This window comes from Danio rerio, chromosome 12 (assembly GCF_049306965.1).
Source record: "Danio rerio strain Tuebingen ecotype United States chromosome 12, GRCz12tu, whole genome shotgun sequence".
Taxonomy (NCBI): domain Eukaryota; kingdom Metazoa; phylum Chordata; class Actinopteri; order Cypriniformes; family Danionidae; genus Danio; species Danio rerio.
In genome coordinates this window covers 23,146,373-23,170,473 of record NC_133187.1, presented here as the reverse complement: position 1 = coordinate 23,170,473, position 24,101 = coordinate 23,146,373, and the positions used below count along the sequence as shown (strand labels likewise).

Sequence of the window (24,101 nt, the reverse complement as noted above, 5' to 3'; positions counted from 1 at the left end):
AACAGCATAAACGTGTGTTCAGTGATGATGATAGTGAATCTTCAGGAGTTCACTGTTTGTGGACAGAGATGTGTCTTTACTGACTCGGTAGGTGTAGATAATAGTGTTAAACAGCCATGTGAGTATGGCTTATCCTGTTGCAAAATGTAGCTACATGAATGTACTAATTAAAAGTACTAGTTTGATGATTACGGTCTTTACACATCTGCACTGCACTTCAATAATGTGACTAAAAAAGTCTTAATTTGATTTGTGTTTGCGACGACTATGACTTTCAGAATATCAAAAGAGCTATCTCATCACATGGTTATGAGCCATGGTTATTGTGTGTGGTGTCAGTTTTAGCCTTTTTTGGATGCAGCAACCTTAAACTTTTAAAGGTTATGTCACACATGCATAAGCAAACAAGTGATACGTGCAAAAAAAGAGACCAACCTGGGTTGCCAGGTGTGTGCAAAGCACTTAATTTGCTGTTCAAATCTAATCCTGCCTCCAAACTTAAATGCTTAATTTACCCTCACACTCCATAACATTGCAACTCACGAGACAACTTTTCCGCTCAATGAGAAATCTTGTCGTGATTTATTCCTACGTCATCCGGGATCTCGTCACACCCCTAACATTTACATTGAGGAATTTTGTTCAATGTCTACTGTCCCTTCATTGTAAAAAAAAAGAAAAAAAGAACTGAGTTTAAAATAAGGTAAACAAAAAATATATAATAATAATTTTCTTATTAATTAATGTAAAAAGACTAATGAAAAATAAACATGCATTCGCAAAAATCATTTTATAAAAACGTCAACTATGACTTAAACATCAAGGCAAAAAATACCCAAATGAAACAAAAAACATTCTTGATTCAGTGATTAAATATATACCACTAAAACAGAAACTATTAAGCATAAGAGCATAACTTTTACAAACAGTGGAAAAAATTAAACATTCTGTTCCAAGGCCAACACGTGTTACACATGTGTGTAAAGCGAAAAAAAAGTACTATGACACCCCCAACAGTGTGTTCTCCAGCAGATCAGTACAGATGTCATCCCATGGCACCATGTTTGCCGTTCCACCGTGTTCCCAGTGTAATTATCTAGATTCAGAGTCGCTGGAGGAGTATTGGCTCCCTGTGGCAGCAGAACTCCCCATCTGGTCATACATGCATCTTGCATGTTAACTGCTTTCAATCTCCTTCTCCCGCCGGCCAGATTGCAGGAGAAATGACATCACTGATCCTTGAACTCTGATGAAAAGAATATTATATCCAACTGACACTGCCATCACCCCTAATTACACGGCTGTACCAAGCAATCACATACTTTCAACTGTGACTGGTTTGGTTTTCTTATTGAAGAACAATGAGTTCTTCTTACTGCTTACTGCTTATTACTTACGACATTTTATAGACTAAATTAAAATTATGAAAAAACTAGTAAAATAAAAACACTTCTTTATTCTATATTCTTGGTATTTTTTTCTTCTTGTCAGTTAAATCCTTCATTAAACATGTCAAATTAGATTTTCAATTTTAGTTTCATAATACCAGTTCAACCAAATAATAATAATAACAATTACCTTTAAAAAGTTACAGTGGAATAAAAACTTGTTCTAATTCTATATTAATTCTATTTTAAGTGTTGTTTTACATTCCACTTAAAATTGTAAAAGCAAAATTGGGTTACAATTAGACTTGTCAAAAGTATCAACTTGAGTACAAATCATCAGTGAAAATTTAAAAACAGTTTTCCTCTAACATTTGAGCACAGTTAAGCATGTTCATGTAAACAGCCATATATCACAGCAGAAAATACACAGAAAATACATTTTTAAAACTCTGCCATTGACACTTAACCCTACTTGCGATAATAATTTCACATTTTATTATGATTAACTGTTTTTTTCACCTACAGCAAGGTGAAAACAAGTATTGAACAGGTCATATTTTTTCCTGTTAATTATATTTCTAAAGAAGCTTTTGACTTGAAATTGGACCAGATTTTGGTAAAAACCCAAACAATACAAACATAAAAATAAAACAAACAAAAAAATAAATTTGACAAATTAGTTACGTGTAATAACAATGAAATGACACAAGGAGAAAGTACTGAACTACTAAAACATATTTAAACTTGCTGTATGTATTGTAACAGAAATTTTGAGGAGGAGTATGTTAGGTTGTTATAACTCTCCCCAAACCCTGTTCCTGAACTTTCTGAATGAAATGCCAACTTTAACATCCACTCAGCTCGAAGTAGAAAAAGCAAGCCACGGCCACTGTTTTTAAGTTCCATTTTTTCTAGGAATTGAGTAACAATAAGAAAAATTAACTGTCACAGCTTCCGGTTCATGGGGACTTTAAAGATGCCTCTCATATGGAAAATGAAGTAACCTGCATTGCTCAGGTGGTAGATTTTCAGACTTCGAGTATAAAAATCTTGATGGTTTCATGGGTCTCCTCTATGAAATCTGATCTTTAATTTGTATTTTTTTTATTAGATTTAAGTCAGGTGACTGGCTGGGCCATTCTACAGCATGATTTTCTTTCTCTCAAAGCATTTGAGAGTTTCCTTGGCTGTATTTTGGTTCATTGTCTTGCTGAAATGTCTACCCTGGTTTCATCTTCTTGATAATGTAGATGTTGGACTGAAACAGTAAATACTATTTGCAATAACAAAGAGCAAAAAATGGCTGAATGACTACTAAGAGATTTCAGCTGCTGTCTGGGCTTTTGCTACCTTTCTACACCTCTTTTTCTTTAGAACTTAATTTGTAAACGAATGAGATTTGTTTTACTTTTATGTATGTATTTCTATGGTTATTACCAACATCCGGGGAACATTTCAAGTTAACAGCACCTTTAGAAATATGTCTTCAGAGAAAAAAGGTGATGTGTTCAATACTCATTTTCCCCACTGTAATTAATAAAAATCACATTAAACAAAATTAAAAGATTAACTTTTCTTGATGTAACAAACCACCTTTGTGAATCCCTGTTTGTAAAACTCCAGCCTGTTTTAACTCAAATCAATATTCCATGACCATGTATTTAGTTAAATCTGCTGCTAGGTGGAATAATGCACAGTCATCTAATGCTAATTGCAAAACAAACCCCAACAGGGTGATCAAAGCACCCCTGTTTTGCACTCAGGTCTTAATCATCCCCATGTAATCGGATGATAATGACCAGCTAACTGTACATGATCCCTTATTACAGTACTTCACATCAGTACACATTTACAGAAGATAACAAGCTATTTAAATGAAGAAAAACACACATTTATTAAGGTAAATCTCTTGTGTGTGTCGCCTAGTTCAAATACAGGCCCGTTTGAGCTGACTGATAGCCACACTGATGCTATCAGTTTATACACAGAATGTATCTCACACTGTCAACTAGCCAAGCTAATGAAATCGCAATGACAAGACCGACTCTGTGAGTAATCTAATATGATATTGATGTAACTGAATAAAAACTGTGTGCAGATCGTATCTGGCGCTGTTTGTCTCTGGGCTTGATTCTGTCCTGCTTTACCAGCGCTGACAAAAGGAAGGTGACACAGTGCACTGCGCTATGCTCTACATTACACCCATGCTTCGCTAATGCTGATTTGTTTCGCTAATTAGTCCTATCTCATATCTACAGCACCCCCTTAGCTAATGACGTCGAGAGGAAAATATTTTCATGTGGCATCTTTTCATATTCGTGTCTCAAATTCTGCACTTTGCTGATTGGGGACTTCAATGAGGGACACGATACTGTCATCTTCCTCCCTTGTCAGAGCGATTAAATTCATTAAAAGCTCTTCAAGTAATTGCGACTCATCTACAGCAGAGCAAATATTCAATTAATACAGACAATTTAATAACTGTGATTCCCTCAATCCTAAGCACATAACCTTGATGCATGTCTGCACTTGATTAATTGCTTTTCTATTCGGAGGTCATTTTAATTTCCTTTAACTATTCATTAGTCCATTTATCACGCTGTGGAGAGCCTGGCAATGTAAACTCCTCTTTGACAGAAGCTCAAACACATATGGTGGGACGCACTCTGACTCTTTATCAAGGAGTTCAGAGTCACATGTTTGAAACTGATATGTCACTCTGTAGGGAAAAATGATTTATGTTCTATGTTCCAGCAAATCATAAAACAGTGAGCACAAAAAAAATATTATTTATAATGTACAAATAACCTGGTTTATCATAAAAGACAGTATTTATGCTGTCCTATTTATGCTGTCCCCCCCCCCCAAAATATCAACCTTTTAGCATCATTAAACAACTCAGAGCTGTTTGCTCAAATCTGTCTATCACTATCCAGCTCAACCAGTAGCTAGAGTTAAGGGCATGGCTTATTGTAGATAATTTGTATTTTTTATTTTTTATTTATTTTATTTTTTTATTTCTTTTTTTTGCAGGAAAAGTAAAAAGTTGTTTTAAAAGTGCAGAAATAACAATAATATGGTTATTGAAACTATGCATCTAAACAAAAAAAGGCTAAGAGCATTTTTTTCGAAATTATGCAATTTTTTATTTTATTTATTTTTATTTTTGTAGTTTTTCCATCAAGGACCTTTTTTGCTTAACTTGAATAATCTGTACTTATGCTGAGGATGTGATCTGTGACAAATGCATCACACATTCAATATTATTTGCACCACCAGGTGGAAATTTGCATATTTTTGACTATTTGCATTAACTTTATGTAATCCATGAATACTTAATATAACTTTTGGTGTAAACCCAACAAAGGTGAGCACAAAAAAAAACTTAACTCTGTAAAAAAAAGTTGAAATTAAAGTTGCAGTATGTAAGTTTGACACCCAGTGGTTGAACTAGGTATTGTTCATCAATTAAAACTAATGCACGCTCAGGTTGCCAGATTAATGACCAATAAAAGTCTTGAGCCTAAAGGCTGATCTAAATCGTGTTTTAAATAAAAGCAACAGCACATGATAGAAGGAAGATTTTCATATTGAAAGGAGTTTTTGTCCTAACCAACACCTCGAATTGATATATATCAGAAACAGCCTCTATTTCCCACAGGTGAACAACAGGATAAATGACAGCTCCAGTACACCACGTGTGCTTTATTTAGTACTAAATGCTAACAATGTGAGTTTGAACGCCATTTTACATGACATTTCCTCACCTTGGAATTATAAGGTTCTATCTGCGTTCTAAATGGTTTTGAGATAATGAGCTTCAAAGTTTTTGCATTCCATAGCAAACAGTACATGTGTAACATTTGTTTTTTTTTTTGTTTGTTTTTTTATAAAAAGTCTTCAAATGTAAACAACATCCCATAATGTACATAAGTTGTCATTTAAAAAGAATGTCAATAACTCAATTCTGACAAAAATGTCAGATAGAACCTTGAATTCTAAAGTGATGATTTTTTGCCATCCTACTGAAAGCAGCAGCAGATAGTTCACCTTAGATCTTGAAAATAATAAACCATTTGAAATTGAACTTTAGAATTGTGAAATAATGCAAACCAACACATACTGTATCAGTGATTCAGTATCTACATTTAATAATGTTAAAGAGTTTTAATATGTATAAATTAGATCAGGGGTCACCAATCTCGGTCCTGGAGGGCCGGTGTCCCTGCAGGGTTTAGCTCCAACTTGCCTCAACACACCTGCATGGATGATTCAAGTATACCTAGTAAGACCTTGATTAGCTTGTTCAGGTGTGTTTGATTAGGGTTGGAGCTAAAATCTGCAGGACACCGGCCCTCCAGGAACAAGTTTGGTGACCACTGAATTAGATTGTAAGCCTCACCATTTCATGAGTGAGTGCAAATTCTGTGCTTCTGAATGGCTGTGTCGTGTTTCGTCTGGTGCAAACTGCTCATCACCGCAAATCTCATCATGTACCGTGTTGTTAGGACACAGGGTGACAATGTAACCTGCTTACCTAATGTTTACATTCATAATATGTATATTATTTGCTAATGAATAACCTCATGTGGAATTCTGAACCTGCATCTTATTTTGGCGTTTGCTACTGTTTACCGGAGGTCGCATTTAGGTTAAGGGCACATGCTTTGAGAGCCTTTCTGAGTGAATGAATAAATGAAATAAGCTGTTTTCCCAACAAAGCAACCCAGGTGCTAAAATTTAATTGGCTAAATTGCCATTGGAGGGGTTAAAAAACCCAAAACAAAGACATGTAACCGGCATGTAACAGACATTTTTAAAGCAGAATAAATGAATTCAGCATTGTTTTTCAGATAAACAAGAATGTTCACTTAGCACGTTTCTTAAATATCTTCAAAAGCATTTTTAATACAAATAGCACCGTTAAAGTCTTTTTTATTATTGAATTCAGAATGAAGCATTTTCAGTGCAGATTAAATATAAATTATAAAAAATAAACTTAACTGATTTCAAAAGGCTCGCAATGTCAAGGGTGCTTTTGCCAAATTACTCTAAAGGGGATTATTATTGCTCCTCCTGTGTCTGATTGGCTCTCTAGTCATTGACTGATCTGTGCGAGTATGACACTCTGCCTCCACATGCATGACCTCAGCTACTAACAGCTAATGTTGTCCTCTCACCATACACAAATTATATGTAATGTAATGTGTATTTATGTATATAAATACATATTATATTACAAACAAATTATAGTGTTTCTATATGGTCAGTTCATGCAAAAAAAAAAAAAAAAATTATATATATATATATATATATATATATATATATATATATATATATATATATATATATATATATATATATATATATATATAATTTTATTTTTTATTGTTTTTAAAGAAAATTATTCTGTTCATCCCGGCGGCATTTATTAAATGTAAAAACATTGATAAATTATAAAATATTTATTAAAATGTTAAATAACTGCTTTCATATTGTGTGTAATTTCAAATGAAATTATTACTCCAGTCATTACTGCTTTTATTATAATTACATTCATAATAATACTAATAATAATACTACTACTACTACTAATAATAATAATAATAATGATTGATATTAGAGTGATTTCTGATATTAGAGTGATGTGACTGAAAACTGGAGTAATGAAGCTTTAAAATCACTGGAATAAATTATTTAATTAAAGTATAAACCATTTTTAAACAGTTATCTTACAGTGCAATAACATTTCACATTTCCACAATTTGTATTGTATTTTTGATGAAATAAATGCAGCCTTGGTGAGCAAAAGAAGCTTATTTTAAAACATTTTAAAATCCTACGGACACCAAACTTTTGACCGATAGTGTACCGTATATGAAATGTCAATAAATGCATAACCAAAGGAATGTATCTAAAATGTATTTGAAGAAAACCTTTTTGAAAAACTTTTGATCCACTACAAATTTTGACTACTGTATATCAAGAGATCATATCAATATATAACCTAAGAAACATGTGAATATATGCCAAAAATGTACAACATAAGACAAAATAATGCTCAGAGACAGACATTTCTATAATTACCTGAGAGATTTAAAAGAATATCAACCTAAAACTGGTCCTGCAGTGTGAAAAACCTTGCAAATATCAGAGTTTGTTTTAAACAGCATTTTTATAATTATTACGGATGCAGCCAAGTATAGAATAACACATTGCAGAAGATATCATCTACACAATCACACACACACACAGTTGCTGTGAAGTGCGATGCATGTTCCTCGCATCAAAACACCAGTGGCAAACAGTACAATTTAAACTAAGCACCATAATTTACTGTCCCCACCATTCTGTATCAAGCATAAACGCTGCCCTAGATTAGTTTTTTTTTCCCACCAAAGTAGCACTTTCACAGTTGATCCTAGCACTTTGATAGTAGAAACAATGTTTTCTTTTGCCAAGCAGCTCAGCACAGAGATAATGCAGACATCAGATAAGACATGGCTTTACCTTTCGGCCGCCAGTGTTGAGCCTCAGTGGTGTCAGGAAGGGATCAAATATCATATGGCTGGTCTCGATGTTGACTGGAGACTGTCTCTTCCCCACAGAACACAGATTCCAAGCTGAATTTACAAGCCCCCAGAATGATGGCACTGCAACAAGATGAAACACAAAGGGATGATTTGCAGTATTCATCAAATAATCATACATCTTAAAAAGCGGGAAAAAAACATCATTGATAACTGGTTATTAAACTTTAATTATTTATTACACCACAAAAGAAAAAAAGAAATATCTATAATAATAATAATAATAACAATAATAGCAATGCCATTATTATTATTATTATTATTACTACTACTATTATCATTACCATCTACACAAGGGGTTCATTCTTCATACCTTGCTTAAATGATCTATGATGATTTGGCAGATCCTGGTCTTTTAGTCTTGATAACTGATCTCTGGCTAATTTGTCTCTTTAAACAAGTTCGCGAATCAGAATAAAATGTCTGGATAAACTGACCTGAGATTGGTGCGTGTGTGTTAAAAGACAGATCTATACGATTAGCTGACGACACATTTTCTTTACTATAGAATGCCTATTCAAGTTTCTTAATCAGTGTAAGGAATAACTGGTTGTTAAAATGTATTCTGCATCAAAAAGGTATTTTGATATATGGTTAAGGTATCTGCAACTTTTGTGAAGCATCAAATCACCGTCATATTTGCTGTTAAAACATGCATGACTGCATAAAATATTAAACCTTAATAATTGTGATTTAATCTTGAATATTGTGAATGTCCTTACAATACTACGTGTTTGTATCTAAAAAATCCATGTTAATAAATGTTGCATGTTAATAAATGTGCAGATTGCCTTAGTTTTATTTATATACATTTTTAACTTTAATGAAATATATATAATTTTTCTAACTTCAAAACTATATCATGGTTTCCGTTACATTCATTTTTCTATGGTGGGGGGCCACACCAAAATTCATCCCGTCATGGCTACATTAATAGCGGGTTATAATCGCACAGTAACGTGTTAAAAGGTAATCAATTATTATTACATCACATTATTATTATTATTATTATTACAGCACAAACTTTTCTATAATCATAGTAGTGCTGTCCGTTATTCGTTCAATCCTTTAAGGTGACTGACTGACTGACTGACTGACTGACTGACTGACGCGTGATGCGTGACGCCAGCAAACACAACGTAGCTTTCAGATGAACAAAAACTTTATCTTGCTGGAGTTTATAGCTGCTTCACATTACTTCAGGAAGAATTAATGCCACTCTGTGTGTCTATTAGTGACATAAATATTCATAAACATAAACAATAATGTTGGAGACATACTCATTACATAAACGCACTGAATCGCACTTCAGCAGCGTTTATTTGAGAGCACACAAGAAAATCTGCACTTGAGCAGCATATATTTGAGCCCAATCGCAATTCTATTGTTGTAACCCTACCCCTTCCCCTTGGCCCTTCCCGGACATGTTCTCTATTTGGGACTTAAAAAATGCATTTAGCCAGGATTTATAAATCGCCTAATATGTCCCTGATTCTGCTTTCGTTTTCTCTAGCGGAGTTTATGCGTTACTTTATAAGCAAACTTTGGCATCTCAATCTCTCAGCAGCACAACGAGAGAGAGAGAGAGAGAGAGAGAGAGAGAGAGAGGGGGGGGGGGGGGGGTGGAGGGAGCAGATTTGACCTGTCAGTGGTGCACTTGGGCAGTTGGAGTAAAATAGTGGATTTCTTAAATATATATAAAAATATAATATAAAAATATAAAAAAATAAATCATTCTGTTGCTAAGGGCCATTACAGTTTAAAAGAAAGAACGGTATTACTAATTAGAGGCATTCTCATATTTAATACTTCTTTACAAAGCCAAGAAATATAGTGTGCTCTGATAAACAGTGTCAGCTTTGCACATGAGTTTGCAGTTCTGTCTCTATTTACATTGTCATACTTTTCCTATGTGGGCAGGGTGGAATCCGTGCAATATATTATGCAAATACAATAAATTTTGATGAATAAAATTATTCTTAAAAGTCACATTTTTTATGTGCTGTGGAGAAAATGTGTGTTTCAATCCAGTTACTGCAAGTATATTTATGTTAAAGATAATATGTGCAATATATTATAAAGTTAATAAGGTATGGGAACATTGATACAGTCATAATCTTCTTATGATACAAATACAGATTAAATAGATCTGATCATGTAAATGTTTGTACTAAACATACTGCACATTTTTATTAATTTAACAATAACTTATATCTGCTCCCCTGTGTGAAAGATATTTTTCAGCTCAACACTGGATCAAAAATTCATCAAAATGCTGTGTGTGAAATTGAAACTTTGGACACTCAACCTTTAGCAGTTGTTCAATTAACAATGTATATTTTTTTTTCTTATGTTCCTGCTTTTAGCTGTTTCTACCATTTGCTGATGAAAAAAAAACCTGAAGTGACCTTTAATTAGTATTTTGCACTTTAAAAAAAAAAAAAAAAAAATATATATATATATATATATATATATATATATATATATATATATATATATATATATATATATATTTGTTTATTCAATTAAGATATTTTTCAGGGTCTTAATAATTATTCTTTAATATATATTCTTATGTAAAAGGTTCACATTAATGCATCCAATATTTAATCAATACCAACTGTTGCTGACTTTTGTTCTCAGTTTGATCTAGCAGTTTATACATTCCACTTAACAAAATAGGTAAAAAAGAAGTATTTATGATTTGTGCTGATTTCTGATTTATATCGGTATCGGTTCGTACTGAAGGCTGCAATATCGGTATCGTATCGGAAGTTAAAATGTTGTATCGGGACATCACTATTTTCGGGGCACCCCTGCTGCCGAAAATAAATCGTAAAAATCACAGATTTTTTTACAGTGTAAGAAAATATCAGCATTCAGTACATACTTCCAGTATTAACGTTGCTTGAAAATATCAGATCTAATCCTGTTTATATAAAATAAGCCTGCTCCCGAGCAGGTTTGAACTGCCACAACTGTTGCTAAGACAACAACTCTCGGATTTTTGAAAAATGAAATAACCAAATCCAGCTAATTAATTAATCCACGTACAAACAATGGACCCCAGTTTAGATGTTACAATTTTTTTTTTTAAAGAATGTGAATGAATATCATAACTTGAAAATCTAATCCAGTGTATCGATCAAATGTTACATTAGTAAGACATAGTTCATATTATATGCAATTTATAAAATATATTCAAGTGATTTCAAGCAATTAAAATCAATTATCCTTTGCTTAAAATGCATTCAACATTCTGTAATATCAGTAGGTATCAAAGCAATGACATTACCATGCTCTATTTCACTTACAGTGTGTTAATATAATTACCAGCATTCACTGAAACACTCTGACGCCTATTAAATTAGATTTTACGATCTAGTTTTCCTTATTACAAGTCTATTAACGGCTACGGCTCTGGTTTCAAATGCCATCCTCCACCAGAAGATGGCAGGTAGATTTGTCTACTGAGGATGGAAAATGTTTAAAGTGTTATAGCTGCCCCAGGTCTCCCTTACTCATAACTCTTTCATGCGCACAAGCCAGTCAGAGCAACAATACCCCTCTGTTCTTTCAAATAACTTTACTCAACATCTGCAGCATCGTTCCAGCAGCCCGTGACATTTCCAAGCAATTTAGACGATTTATACAAAGTGTTCGGCTTGGCATTTTCACAGCGTTGTGCTACATGCACCTCCAGCTGACAGCCATTACATGAGATGATTGGCAGCCTGCAAACTTTTTATATTTTTATCAATAATGTATGAGTCAGTCAGTGGTGTGTTTAAGGACCTCCAAGCTTGCAACTTCTATCAACTACACATTTTGGTTGGGCGACTTGACCTAGTTAGCAGAAAAGCCATGATTCAAAACAATTCATAATGTTTATCCCACCGCAATGACATCAGCACTACTGCCCTGGTTTCAGGCCTCCAAATAAGTTTAAAGACTATTCATAAATCACCGCTTCCATTGTCCCGATGCTGGGAGAAGCAGGTGGTCTCCAAACCATATTTTTCATGTAGCGGGGCGCCATCATTTGAGGCCACATTTTTCTGAACAAGCACCACCTGCTGTTTTCTGTCATACGACCACTCAACAATTCTCCTTGAGATGAGAACTTGACAAAGTAGCAGTGTGTTTGCACTCTTTAGTACATGGAAAACCAAATACGCAGGCAGGACGTGTAATCTGTACAAAGGCTTACATATTGTTCCGTGACAATGCTTGATCAAGAAAAGTGCGTCTCATCGACTAAGTAGTTTTCTGATTAATAAAAGTGCGGCTGGTCAGTGTGTTCAGCCATCGCTTCAGCAGCGTTTACTCAAAATTAACAGCCGGCTGCTATTCCACTCTCATTTCCTGCCAAAAATACAATTGCTGCATTAGATTAGAGAATGAAAATGGACTTGGGAGGGAAAAAAACAAAAACAAAAAAAGGTTGAGTCATCTCTAATTTGGGAAAGCGTTGAAATAGGTTGTAATGTCCGCCAAGATGCAGGCTGAGAAATGGAAAATAATTCAGATGCTTCTAGATTGGTCACTGAGCAGACAGGAAATCCATAACTGGAATGGGGACTGAAGTGTAAGGAATCGATCCACTAAACAAAGGTGACATGTCATAAATGTCATATTTATCACATTTTGGTAGCACAAAAAGCAGCAGCTTTTCACCTTTGGCATGAATACATGCAAGATGATTTTAAACATTCTACGAATCAATGATGTTAATGTTTTTGCACATAAATAACTTACTATTCATGAAAAAGTAGACCACTGTCATTTTACTGGAGGGAATGATTTATGGATTAGCGATTTAAATTAGGTCTGTTCCTCATATATATCATGTGACTTCAGACGAGTCATTATATAGCATACTGAATCATCTGAACCACATTTAGATTCATTTGAACATATCATTAGAAGCTTGAAATTGGTTTTCCACTAATCAAACAAGTGCCTCAAAAAAAAAGCATTCCAAAGATACACTTTCCATGTAGATTTTAAATGACTTTAGAGGTGACACATTTCCTCATGTGTATTTTACAAATTCATAATGTTCAATTTTTTAAATCTGTGAGTATGAGTTACACATAAATAATATCCTTTAAGAGTGCAAAAAGAAACAACTGACATGACTGGAGGGGTTTAATTTTCATGGATTAAGGAATTAAATTTAGTTTGTGCTTCATACAAATTTGTAGTGACTCTCAATTTAGAGTAATGCAATTGATTTATTTAGCATTTAGATTTTCTAAGAACCAAAATTTACATCAATGCAACCAAAATAAACTTTTATTGCACTTTTTTTATTCTTCATAATACAAATATATATTTTAATTACAGCATTTTAAAATAAATGTAATATATTATTATTATATTATATTATTAAAGTTATTATATAACTTAAATTTTCTTTTTTTTATATGTCAAAAATCCCAAGGTTTGTGTGTGCTTATTAAATACTTTTTAATTAATATCTGTATTTATAGTTTTGTATTATGTTATAGATTGTTATTTTTAGCCTTTTTGATTGTACTAGTAAAGCACTTGGTTACAACTTGATTTTATATTTTATTTATTTTGAACAGAAAAAATCATACACAAAACTTTTCTTTGAAGAAAATACATTTCAATATGGTCAAAATGGAGCAGTATGAAGCACAATTCAATTCAAGTTTATTCATATAGTGCTTTTACAATGTAGATTGTGTCAAATCCGCTTAACATATAATTTCTAGTAAAGTCCCGATTTCAGAGTTGAAGTTTAGTTTAGTTCAGATCAGTGTGGTTTAAATTTCACTGCTGAAAGTCCAGTTTTTTTCCCTCAATCACTTCTATACATCACTATATTCCTTTTACAATATATATTTATACAACTTTTTAAATTGATTATTATCCTGACATTGTTTGAGAATCTTAAATTATATATATATATATATATATATATATATATATATATATATATATATATATATTTTTTTTTTTTTTTTTTTACATATATATATATGTATATATTTTTACTTGTTACATATATATATATATATATTATATATATATATATATATATATATATATATATATATATATATATATATATATATATATATATATATATATATATATATATATATAAATTACCTTTTAAACCTGATGTTTTTAAAATATATTATGTTTGAAAATGTTTGCTGTCAGTTAACCTGGAACAAAGACTTCTGCTGCTCGACAGTCTGGACAGTAGAGGACACAAGAGGCAGATCTGCTCTGTAAGTTACCTTTCCAGACAAGGGGTGCATTTCATCATGTATGAAATTGGCTTGATTGAAGCTGCATCTTAAAGGACATGAGATTAAATAACTCGAGTGCTCATGGTGACAAATCACAAACATAGTGCAGCTTTAACACGGCAAAAAACCTCCATGGTGACATGCTATCATGTGGCTGTGTGTGTGCTCTGTGATGCTAACAATACAGACAGACACCAGTCAGGCTAATCGTGTGAAAAAAAACAAAAACAAACAGCTAATACACGTTAATACGGAACCCCGGAAGGGACGTAGTGGAGGAGAAAAGAAATGGGTGGGTAAAAAAAAAAATAATGGGTGAAAGAAAAAAAATGGGTGGGAGGAAAATATATATTTAAGTTTTTTGCGTTCTCTCGCAAAGTTTTGCGTTCCCTCGCAAAGATGTTTTGCGTTCCCTCGCAAAACTGTTTCTCCACAAACACTTCCTGTTCACTGCACTCACGTAAACCCTCCCGTTTTTGCTGAAATTCTCCCATATTTTACCATTCTATCCCACTTTCTTTACATTACTGTGCGCTGATTGTCGCCTTTCACTTTACAACCTCTGAACCAGTGAATGCATGTTTAAGCGCTGACTGACAGACGCGCTCCATACAATAAACTGATCCCAGATCAGCGTCTGTACGCGCCATTTAAAGGGACACTTCTGTTATCAAACAAGTGCGCAGCAAATGAATCTCATGTTTTGTTTAGTTTAATAACAGAGGTGTCTCTGTAATAATGCACAGATCTATAAAGCAGTCCATTACTTTAGAAACTGTTTGTGCTCATTTAAGAGAAAATAAGCTGTTTAAAATAAAACATGCAGGACGGAGATGTTTCATATTATTCAGTGTATTTGTCTGTTTAAACATACACCCGCTCCTCTGTAAATGGCGTGTACAGACGCTGATCTGGGATCAGTTTATTGTACGAAGCGCGTCTGTCAGTCAGCGCTTATACATGCATTCACTGGTTCATAGGTAGCATACGCACAGTAATGTAAAGAAAGTGGGATAGAATGGTAAAATACGGGAGAATTTCGGCAAAAACGGGAGGGTTTACGTGAGTGCAGTGAACAGGAAGTGTTTGTGGAGAAACAGTTTTGCGAGATAACGCAAAACATCTTTGCGAGGGAACGCAAAACTTTGCGAGAGAACGCAAAAAACTTAGAAATATATATTTTCCTCCCACCCATTTTTTTTTCTTTCACCCATTATTTTTTTTTCACCCACCCATTTTTTTCTCCTCCACCACGTCCCTTCCGGGGTTCCGTAATACGTTTAATACATATCTATCAAATGCCATCAGATGACTATCATATGATTATATAGTGTACTGAGATTCAGACGAACTTCTTCTAAGTTCTAACTGCAGACAAAATACATTTAGCTGATCACAAACTCTGTAACATTAAACTTGACATTGTTGAAATTTGAATCCTGAAAGGTCCACATATTGATATATAATGTTACGGCAACTGTTTTAACATAATACATTATTGAATTGCCTCTTGCTACAGTTATGAAGTAGTTTGACAACAAGCAGGAAATGTACATGGACCATTGACATCACCATATTGAAATTGTCTATAAAAATAACTTTAAGTATGCAAATACATAGATTAATTTCTAAAAATATAGCTTTTTTTCTTCATTTACCCTATAGGGAAGACGGTTTGTAGATTACATCAGCACACTGAGTACACCAGCGCAGTCTGCATGTGATTACACTAATCCCTTAAAGGAAACTGAAATAGGCACATTACACATTAATTTTTAAGTTTTTACACCTTAACTATCTGATTTTTTTTCTGAAATTTAAATAATAATAAAAAAAAAATCAACAACATGCATCAGGAAAATTGCATCCCATGGGTGAAAAAAAACTGTAAATGCAAAATGGCATGAGAGTGAGTAAAAGCATTTTTGAGTGCTTGGTTTAATTGCTTCTTTCTCAGTGTGACTGGACACATCAGAGCTGGTCTTTAAAAAGACAGAAGAGCTTGTTCTGTTTAATGACCAGTAAAAACTCACTTAAAATTCAAATATCCACTTCAGTGCAATCCTGCAAGCTTTTTATCTTTTAAGGCCCGAGGACCCATGAAAGTTTCACTTCCCATTATCATAATATATATTCGGTTTAATGATGTTATTTTATTAAACAATATTTTACATCTAATGTGTTTAGAATCAAAAATAATTAAAATTTCAATCAATGTGTACACTAAGCATATAGACTAAATTTACATATATTAAATATGAAGGCAGAATAGAGAGAAAACATATCCCATACTCTAATTGTTCTTAAGACACATTTTCTGTTTAGTAATTTGTTAAACTATCCATAAAAGTACTTTATTTGTAATATAGCTGCATATGCAGTGTATTTAACGGAAAGCTGTCATCAAATATATTAAATCAAGTTCATTTAAAGTGTAATTAACTCACAGAAAACTACTCTCAGGATCAAGTGTTGAATTCTGTTCTTTGACATAAAAAAAGCTAAAGAAGAAAAGACTAGCACTTACAGAATAATTATTGCCTTTTCCTTTGTAACAGTAGAAGCTTGTGTTCTGACCACCCTCAAGGTTTACTCCGGTTCAGGGTCGAGTGAAGCCAAGCACGAGGACTGAGACACACTTGCACCAATTAAGACAAGCATTAATTATTTCCACTTCAGATCTCGCCACGGAATCATAGAGTCTCTGCCCCTAAACGCAACTGACGGCAAGAGAATAGCTACACACTTACCATTCAAATGAAAAAGTAAAAGGTATTTCCTAATGGAGAGAAAGAAAGAAAAGTGTGTGCAAAAGCAGCAAGTTTTGAAAGCGCATGAAGCTTCCAGATAAGGGATCCCTGGGTATCTTGAATAAACATCAAAAACCACCATCTGTTTTGATGTGCTGAAGCTTATACTAGGAATACTAAGAGAAAACAAAGGGATAGGCTAGGAAACCATCTTAAAAATACTGAAACTAAATGCTTAAAGTTATTTCTAACCGCCTTGACTAACTAATCCTGAAACTAAGAAACTAACATGACTACATTTTTCCTCAGAATATGACAAGTGATAAAAATCAATAGCCATCAGCTTTATTGTACCTATGAACTATGCATGCATATACATGTGAATTTATGCATCTTAATTATTTTTACAAAATGTTAACCAATTAGTAAGTACATGATAGTAAAACTACTAGCAAAGCAGTAATACGTTAGAAGCTAATTAAAAGAACTTATAACTCATTAAAACCAAACCATTAACTATTCTAAATAGATTGTTGCTGACAATCTGCTTTGAAAAAAAAAAAAAAAAAAACATTAAAAAATATTTGACGTCAACGCAGCATTTTATGAAGCAGATGCCCTTTCAGGTCTAACCCATCACTGGGAAACAACCATGCACACGCATTCACACACCTACACTACGGAAAATTTAAAATACCGCTGAGACTGCAGCTCAGCACAAGACTTTTGGCCAGCGGAGATATTAAAATGGTCGTGCCGAACTAAGTCTGGTTCTCTCAAGGTTTTTTTTCTTCATTCTCCTATAGGTGAAGTTTTTTTTCCCTCTCTGCTGTCGCCACTGGCTTGCATAGTTCAAGATCTGTAAAGCTACGCATCGATGAATTTGCTTTTCAGTGTTTGGACTCTCAGTAATGATTTCAAACCACATTGAACTGAACTTAAAACACTAAAAACTGAACTACCCTGATCCAGCTACTATGACCATTTATGTGAAGCTGCTTTGACACAGTCTACATTGTAAAAGCACTATACAAATAAAGCTGAATTGAATTGAATATTTCCACATTTACATGTTTTTAAATTTATTTTTACATTATCTTAAAAATACACAAAAATGTCAAAAAATACTGCACATTTATGAAAATAGTAGCACAATAAGCATGTATTAGTTAGTTATGTTAGCATTTAGTGACAAACAAACGATGAACAATACATTACAGTATTTGTTCATGTTAATTAACTTTATTAATGAAAATACAGTTGTCGGTTCATGTTAACTCACGGTGCACTTATTTATATTAAGAAGCAGGAATTTTGTATTAAATATTTCATTATTAAATGTTGAACTGACTAATAAATGCTGTGCAAGTATTGATTGTAATTAATTCATGTTAGTAAATACATTAACTTTAACTAATGAAATAATATACTAAAGTGTTCCCATGCAAATATAAGTAAATTCTATAAATACAAATTTTTCAGAAAGAAAATGCATTTAATATTAAATTTGCTTAATTTTAAGTATCAATTGCTCACTTACTGGGCATTTTAAAATCTCTATCTGAATGCAGCTTTTAAATTTGAAACCTTTATTACTTTGCACTCTACAAAGTTTCCATCAATAAATTTCTGATAAGAGGCTGCTCTCCCTCAGCCAATCACTGTGTATATAGTAATCATACTGGCTTCATCCATACTGTTGCAACGATGTGAACCCCACCCTTATTTATAAGACCTCTTTCTATTCCTTAGTAAAAGTTTCTCTCAGCAGTTTTGTGAACAGGAGTTAGGAGGAAATTCTTTACTAAAACATTTTACTGTCATTCTCTCGTAGTGAAATAATAATAATAATAATTTTTTTTTTTTTTTTTCACGTGAATACAAGCCCAGATGTCCGCATTCTCTAAAGGCAGCTTCATTTTACTTGGAAAAGTCTACATTTTGCAGCATGTTCAAAACACATCACAATACACTGCAAAAACACATTATAACAACAATAATTATTTTTAAAATGTAAAGTTAATAGTTTTTTAAAATTCTACTCTGTTCTTCACCAAAAACTGTTGTATTATAGTATACTTCCAGACAGAACTTTAAAACAAATTAAATCACTATGATATTAGTGCTTAATTTGCAACATTTAAATGTAATACTGTAAAAATAAAAAAGTTTTCTTAAATTGCATAAATCAATACAAAGTCACAGAAGTGGAGCAGCGGCAGAAATATCTTAACACACAGTTGGTCCAGTGTGTACTGTAAATCCCAAAAAAAATTGAATGCAAAAAGTGTAAAATACTGTAAAACTTTTCTTCAAGACAACAAACTTCATCTTAAAAACATGTAGCACTTTTTGCACTTTTCACGTTTTTTATTTTATTTTTTTCTGCCCTGGAATGATCCATTAAATAAATATTTTTTGAGTAGATGTAACCCCTGCATAACTGTGTGCAGATTTTATTTCTGCTCGTTTCATAAGTCAATACACCCACATTGCATATTTCAGCAATTTGGCAACTAGTAGATCCACAGCAATTGTTCGTCAAATTTTCCCCCCACCAATCGCAAAAGGACAGCCGTTTTGTGCTTGGAAAGTCAGGATGTGGTGTGAGTAATTTAGAGCGCTCTCTGTTAATTGGTGCAGTTCATCAAAGCGCTGCTTTATCAGGTGTAGCAATGGAGCAAACAGGAGTATCAGGCCTCATGTAATGATTAGTGGCTGAGACCAGAAATCACTCACAAGCCATCATTGTCTAGGTAAACAGTTCCAGAGGTAAAGTGGCATCAGGCGTGCAGTCTGTGCATTTAAATGGCACACTGGACAGCTGAACCTCTTTGGACGTGTCCTCTAATGCCAGTGTAATCTCGGCACCCTGCGCCGATGGGCCTCATTAGTCTAGACCATCCCGAGAACAATAAACACGTCATTCAAGTTAACTCCTCCTGTCATTTGTTAATGGGCAGGGAAATCTGACCTGGCGGCATAGAAGGCTTCTCGAAACAGAATACAAATGAGAATGAAACGCCAGCGTGGTCACCGTGAGCTCTGCAGTTTCTCCACAGGCAGCCGCATGTATGTCGGCTCCTCCACAACGGAAGCGTCAACAGCGAAACACTCAACAGGACCACCTTCTCTTGCTTGTTAATTGCTGGCTGCTTGTTTAGGAGGCCTGGCATCTCAGAGGAGTCCTTCAGCTCTTGCCTCCGCTGGATGCACTGAAGAGAGCCTCTCTCCTTGAGCACTGACAATAACCCCACGCAACCAAATGTAATACTCTTTGAAGGAATTTCAAATGAAGCTCTATTGATATCTGCCCAGACTACTGCTTTTAGTTGAACTGAAAATCTGAATTGAATTAGTTTCATAATTAATAAAAGGCTTTTGAAAATGCGCCAAGTCTTTCTTGGTAATTTCACATTTATTTATTTGTAAATGTAATTTTTATATTTTTGTGTAATATGTACATGCAATTTCAGAATGGAATTTGTTTGCAAGTACTCCAAGTATTGCAATAGTAATACTTTCAGAATATTACTGTATACTTTGAGAAAATAAACTAAGCATTCTCTCTACATACAGAAAAAAAATGAATCATTATTTACTTTTATTAATGTTGTAAAATATGTGTCTAATACAAATATATGGCATGCTAAAATATGTTATTATTTATAATATTATTCCAAGTAACATTCTTGTCAGTATGAATCATTGTACTTGTAATGTTGATATTTTTAAAACAATAGGATTCTCATACAGTCTCATTCATATCTATTCTCACATAATAGGCTTTTAGATTAATTTATGTATGAATAGTATTTTGTATTCAAGTTATTCAAAGCAATTTAGCAACATATTTTCACACTAAACATGAATGGAAAGTAAGAAGTCAGCCCAGTCATGCTGTAAATTTAATCCTACATTCTTTGTAATAAAAACAAAATAATCGTCTGAATAATTATTACTAATGTGCAACTAAGATTTTTAAAAAATTAAACCTAAGAACTATTCGAATGATTGTTTGGCAAAATTTAGATTATTCCACTGAATAATCATTATGCTTAACACAAGATCACTTTAACATTGTATGTAAATGTAAAGTGTGTGTGTAAAAAATTGACTAAACTAATATAGTTTAATAAAGTTAAAGAAAACATTCAAAATATCAAAAAATATCAATAATATTTAAGAGAGTTTACATTTTTGAAAAAAAAGGCCAAAAACATTATGAATTATGCCAATGGGTCAATATGTTCCATTGTCGCCTTTTTAGTAAAGAGATATGAGCACTGAGCAACTGACAGCACATCATCATGTCCCTACAGGTATCGTGTAATTTGTCATGTACATGCTTCTCCATTTTAATTTGAAATGTGAAGTAAATCCATACTTGTAAAGTGTATGTGTTTGCTTTAGCCTTTAAATCTACATTCTCCTAAATGGGCATGACATGTAACATAATAATAGTGGTGTTTAAAAAAAAAATCCCACTTTGAAACCTATTTTCAAAATCTGTGTGCAAATTCTTGTTACTGCAAATTTCTAATCAGCAAATCACATAGCAGCAACTCAATAGATTTAGGCATGTAGACTCATTCAAGATGATCTGCTACATTTCAAACCGAGCATCAGAATAGGGAAGAAAGATGATTTAGGTGACTTTGAACATGGCATGGCTGTGCCAGACAGGCTAGTCTGAGTATTTTAGAAACTGCTGATCTATTGGGATTTTCATGCACAACCATCTCTAGGGTTTACATAGAATGATCCGAAAAAGAGAAAATATCCAGTGAGCGACAGTTCTGTGGGCACAAATGCCTTGTTGATGCCAGAAGTCAGAGGAGAATGGCCAGACTGGATCAAGCTGATAAAAAGTCAACAGTAAGCCGAGGTATACAGAAGAGCATCTCTGATCGCACAACACATCCAACCTTGAGGCAGATAGGATACAGCAGCAAAAGACTACACAGGGTGCCGCTCCTGTCAGCTAAGAACAGGAAACTAAAGCTGCAATTTGCACAGCCTCACCAAAATTAGACAATAGAAGACTGGAAAGACATTGCGCGAGTCTTGATTTCTGCTGTGACATTTGGATGGTAGGGTCAAAACAACATAAAATCATGGATGCATCCTGCATTGCATCAACGGCTGGTGGTGGTTGTGTAATAGTGTGGGGGATATTTTCTTGGCATACTTTGGGCCCGTTCATACCAATTGAGCATCGTGTCAGTGCCACAGCCCAATGGTATTGTTGCTGAACATGTCCATCCATGTATGACCACAGTGTACCCATCTTCTGATGGCTACTTCCAGCAGGATAACGCACCATGTCATAAAGCGTGAATCATTTCAGACTGGTTTCATGAACATGACAATCAGTTCACTGTACTCGAATGACCTCCATAACCCCCGGAACTCAATAAAATAGAGCATATTTTGGATGTGGTTGAACAGGAAATTCGTATCATGGATGTGCATCAGACTAATCTACAGCAACTGCAGGATGCTATCATGCCAATGTAAACAAGAATCTCTAAGGAATATTTCCAGTACCTTGTGGAATCTATGCCTTGAATAAGGCAGTTCTGAAGGCAAAAGTTGTTCTAAAGGCTGAAAATGTTGTTTTGTAATTTGCTTCTAACATGCATCCACAGTGCTTTCATCAATAAGATGCTTCTTTAACTGTTATTTTCTCTCCACTGTCATTTCCGCATGTTTATTCACTTTGTAACTGAAAATAATATAGAATTTTTCAGCTCTATATAATATAATGCACATGTCAGTACAGACAAAAAAAAAGATTCTAGAATGGCTCATAGAAGATCTCTGCAGGCTACGAACCCAAACTTATTGATCCCTGTATAATCCAGCTTGAGTCTTGTAACTGTGTGGATAATACCTGAATAACCGTGCAGCGGGACACAGTTACTAGTAGGTTTGCTTTTCTTTTGTGTGTAAACACTCATTTAAACAGGCAGTCCTGACACTAACCTTCTCCTCAACTGAACTGCTACACTTTTCTCTTTCTCTCGGCCTCGGTCCTGTTTTCTGCATCACTTAAGCGCTCTTTGGCCGCCCGTTAACCATGTCAGAGTGTGGATTTAGCCTAAACCTCTCCCTGAATCTGAAAATAATCCCCAAGTCATCCTGCTGTTATCTTGGCACACTTGTCAGTAGAGAGGATTCCTGTGTCATTGAGAATCGCTCATTACACGCACTTATCCCAAAAACAACCGAGGCATAAAGATCTCTAAAGAGCTCTGCTAGCTACGTTACATCAGAAACGTACAATCTCAACCCGATTATGTTGTGCAATTCGATGTATTTCTGATCAAACATAATAATTAGTGGGCAGTAATGTTATACAGGGATTGCTTTTGTCCATTAGGATTTGACGGTCACATTGTTAAAGCTATAATAGGAAACTTTAGAGAGGCTAGCAATAGCGAGGTAGTTTTAAAAGCATAAGATCCCATTTATACTTTCTCCAAACCAGAGAGATTGCAGACAACTTCACGGTATAAAGCACATAATACATTAATAACAAATGTAAACAAACACAAATTTCTGCAGTTGAATACAGCGAAGAAAAGCAACATTAGTGTCAATTATCTAGTTGTTTTTTTGTTTTTTGTTTTTTCTGATGCAACTATTTTATTAGCTGTTAATTAGAAGCCATTGAAATGTGTCTTGAGTTTCTCTTTTTAAAGTAACACTTCTGTGCTGCTCATGTGTTGTTAAGTGCACCAATAAAAAATCTCACCATTTCAGAATGCGGCAAATGCACTGCAGGTCATGTGATAATCCAATCAGCTTCACATTTTCTGAAACAACACTAAAACCTCAACCAAGATGAAGGTAAAGCTGATCATAGGTACACTGAAAAAAAGAATTTAAAGATGATTCCTTGGACTTACTAAATTGTTTTAAGTGGTTATAAACAATTTATTTGGGTTGAATTTAAACAAATTTAACTGAACATTAATAAATCAAATTTGTTTGTTTAAATCCAACATGCAAATTGTTTGCAAAAATTTTATTATTTTTTTACACTTTATAATAACTACACACTATAAAATATTTATT

General features: G+C 33.8%; 1 protein-coding gene and 1 long non-coding RNA gene across 3 annotated transcripts in view; both read right to left on the bottom strand.

Moving 5' to 3' along the window:
- The window catches only part of ca10a (carbonic anhydrase Xa), a 260,678-nt gene that overhangs the window by 138,683 nt on the left and 97,894 nt on the right, over positions 1–24,101 (bottom strand). For both annotated transcript variants that reach the window (NM_001037121.2, XM_068224646.2), the window contains one exon: positions 7,899–8,041. In NM_001037121.2, coding sequence (NP_001032198.2) covers positions 7,899–8,041 — 143 coding nt within the window. The remainder of the gene's footprint in view (positions 1–7,898; positions 8,042–24,101) is intronic.
- Positions 773–6,653, bottom strand: LOC141376796 (uncharacterized). The gene is made up of 3 exons (XR_012387991.1): positions 5,754–6,653; positions 4,724–5,596; positions 773–4,225 (listed from the first exon to the last, which is right to left on the bottom strand). It is a non-coding gene; the product is annotated as an uncharacterized lncRNA (long non-coding RNA).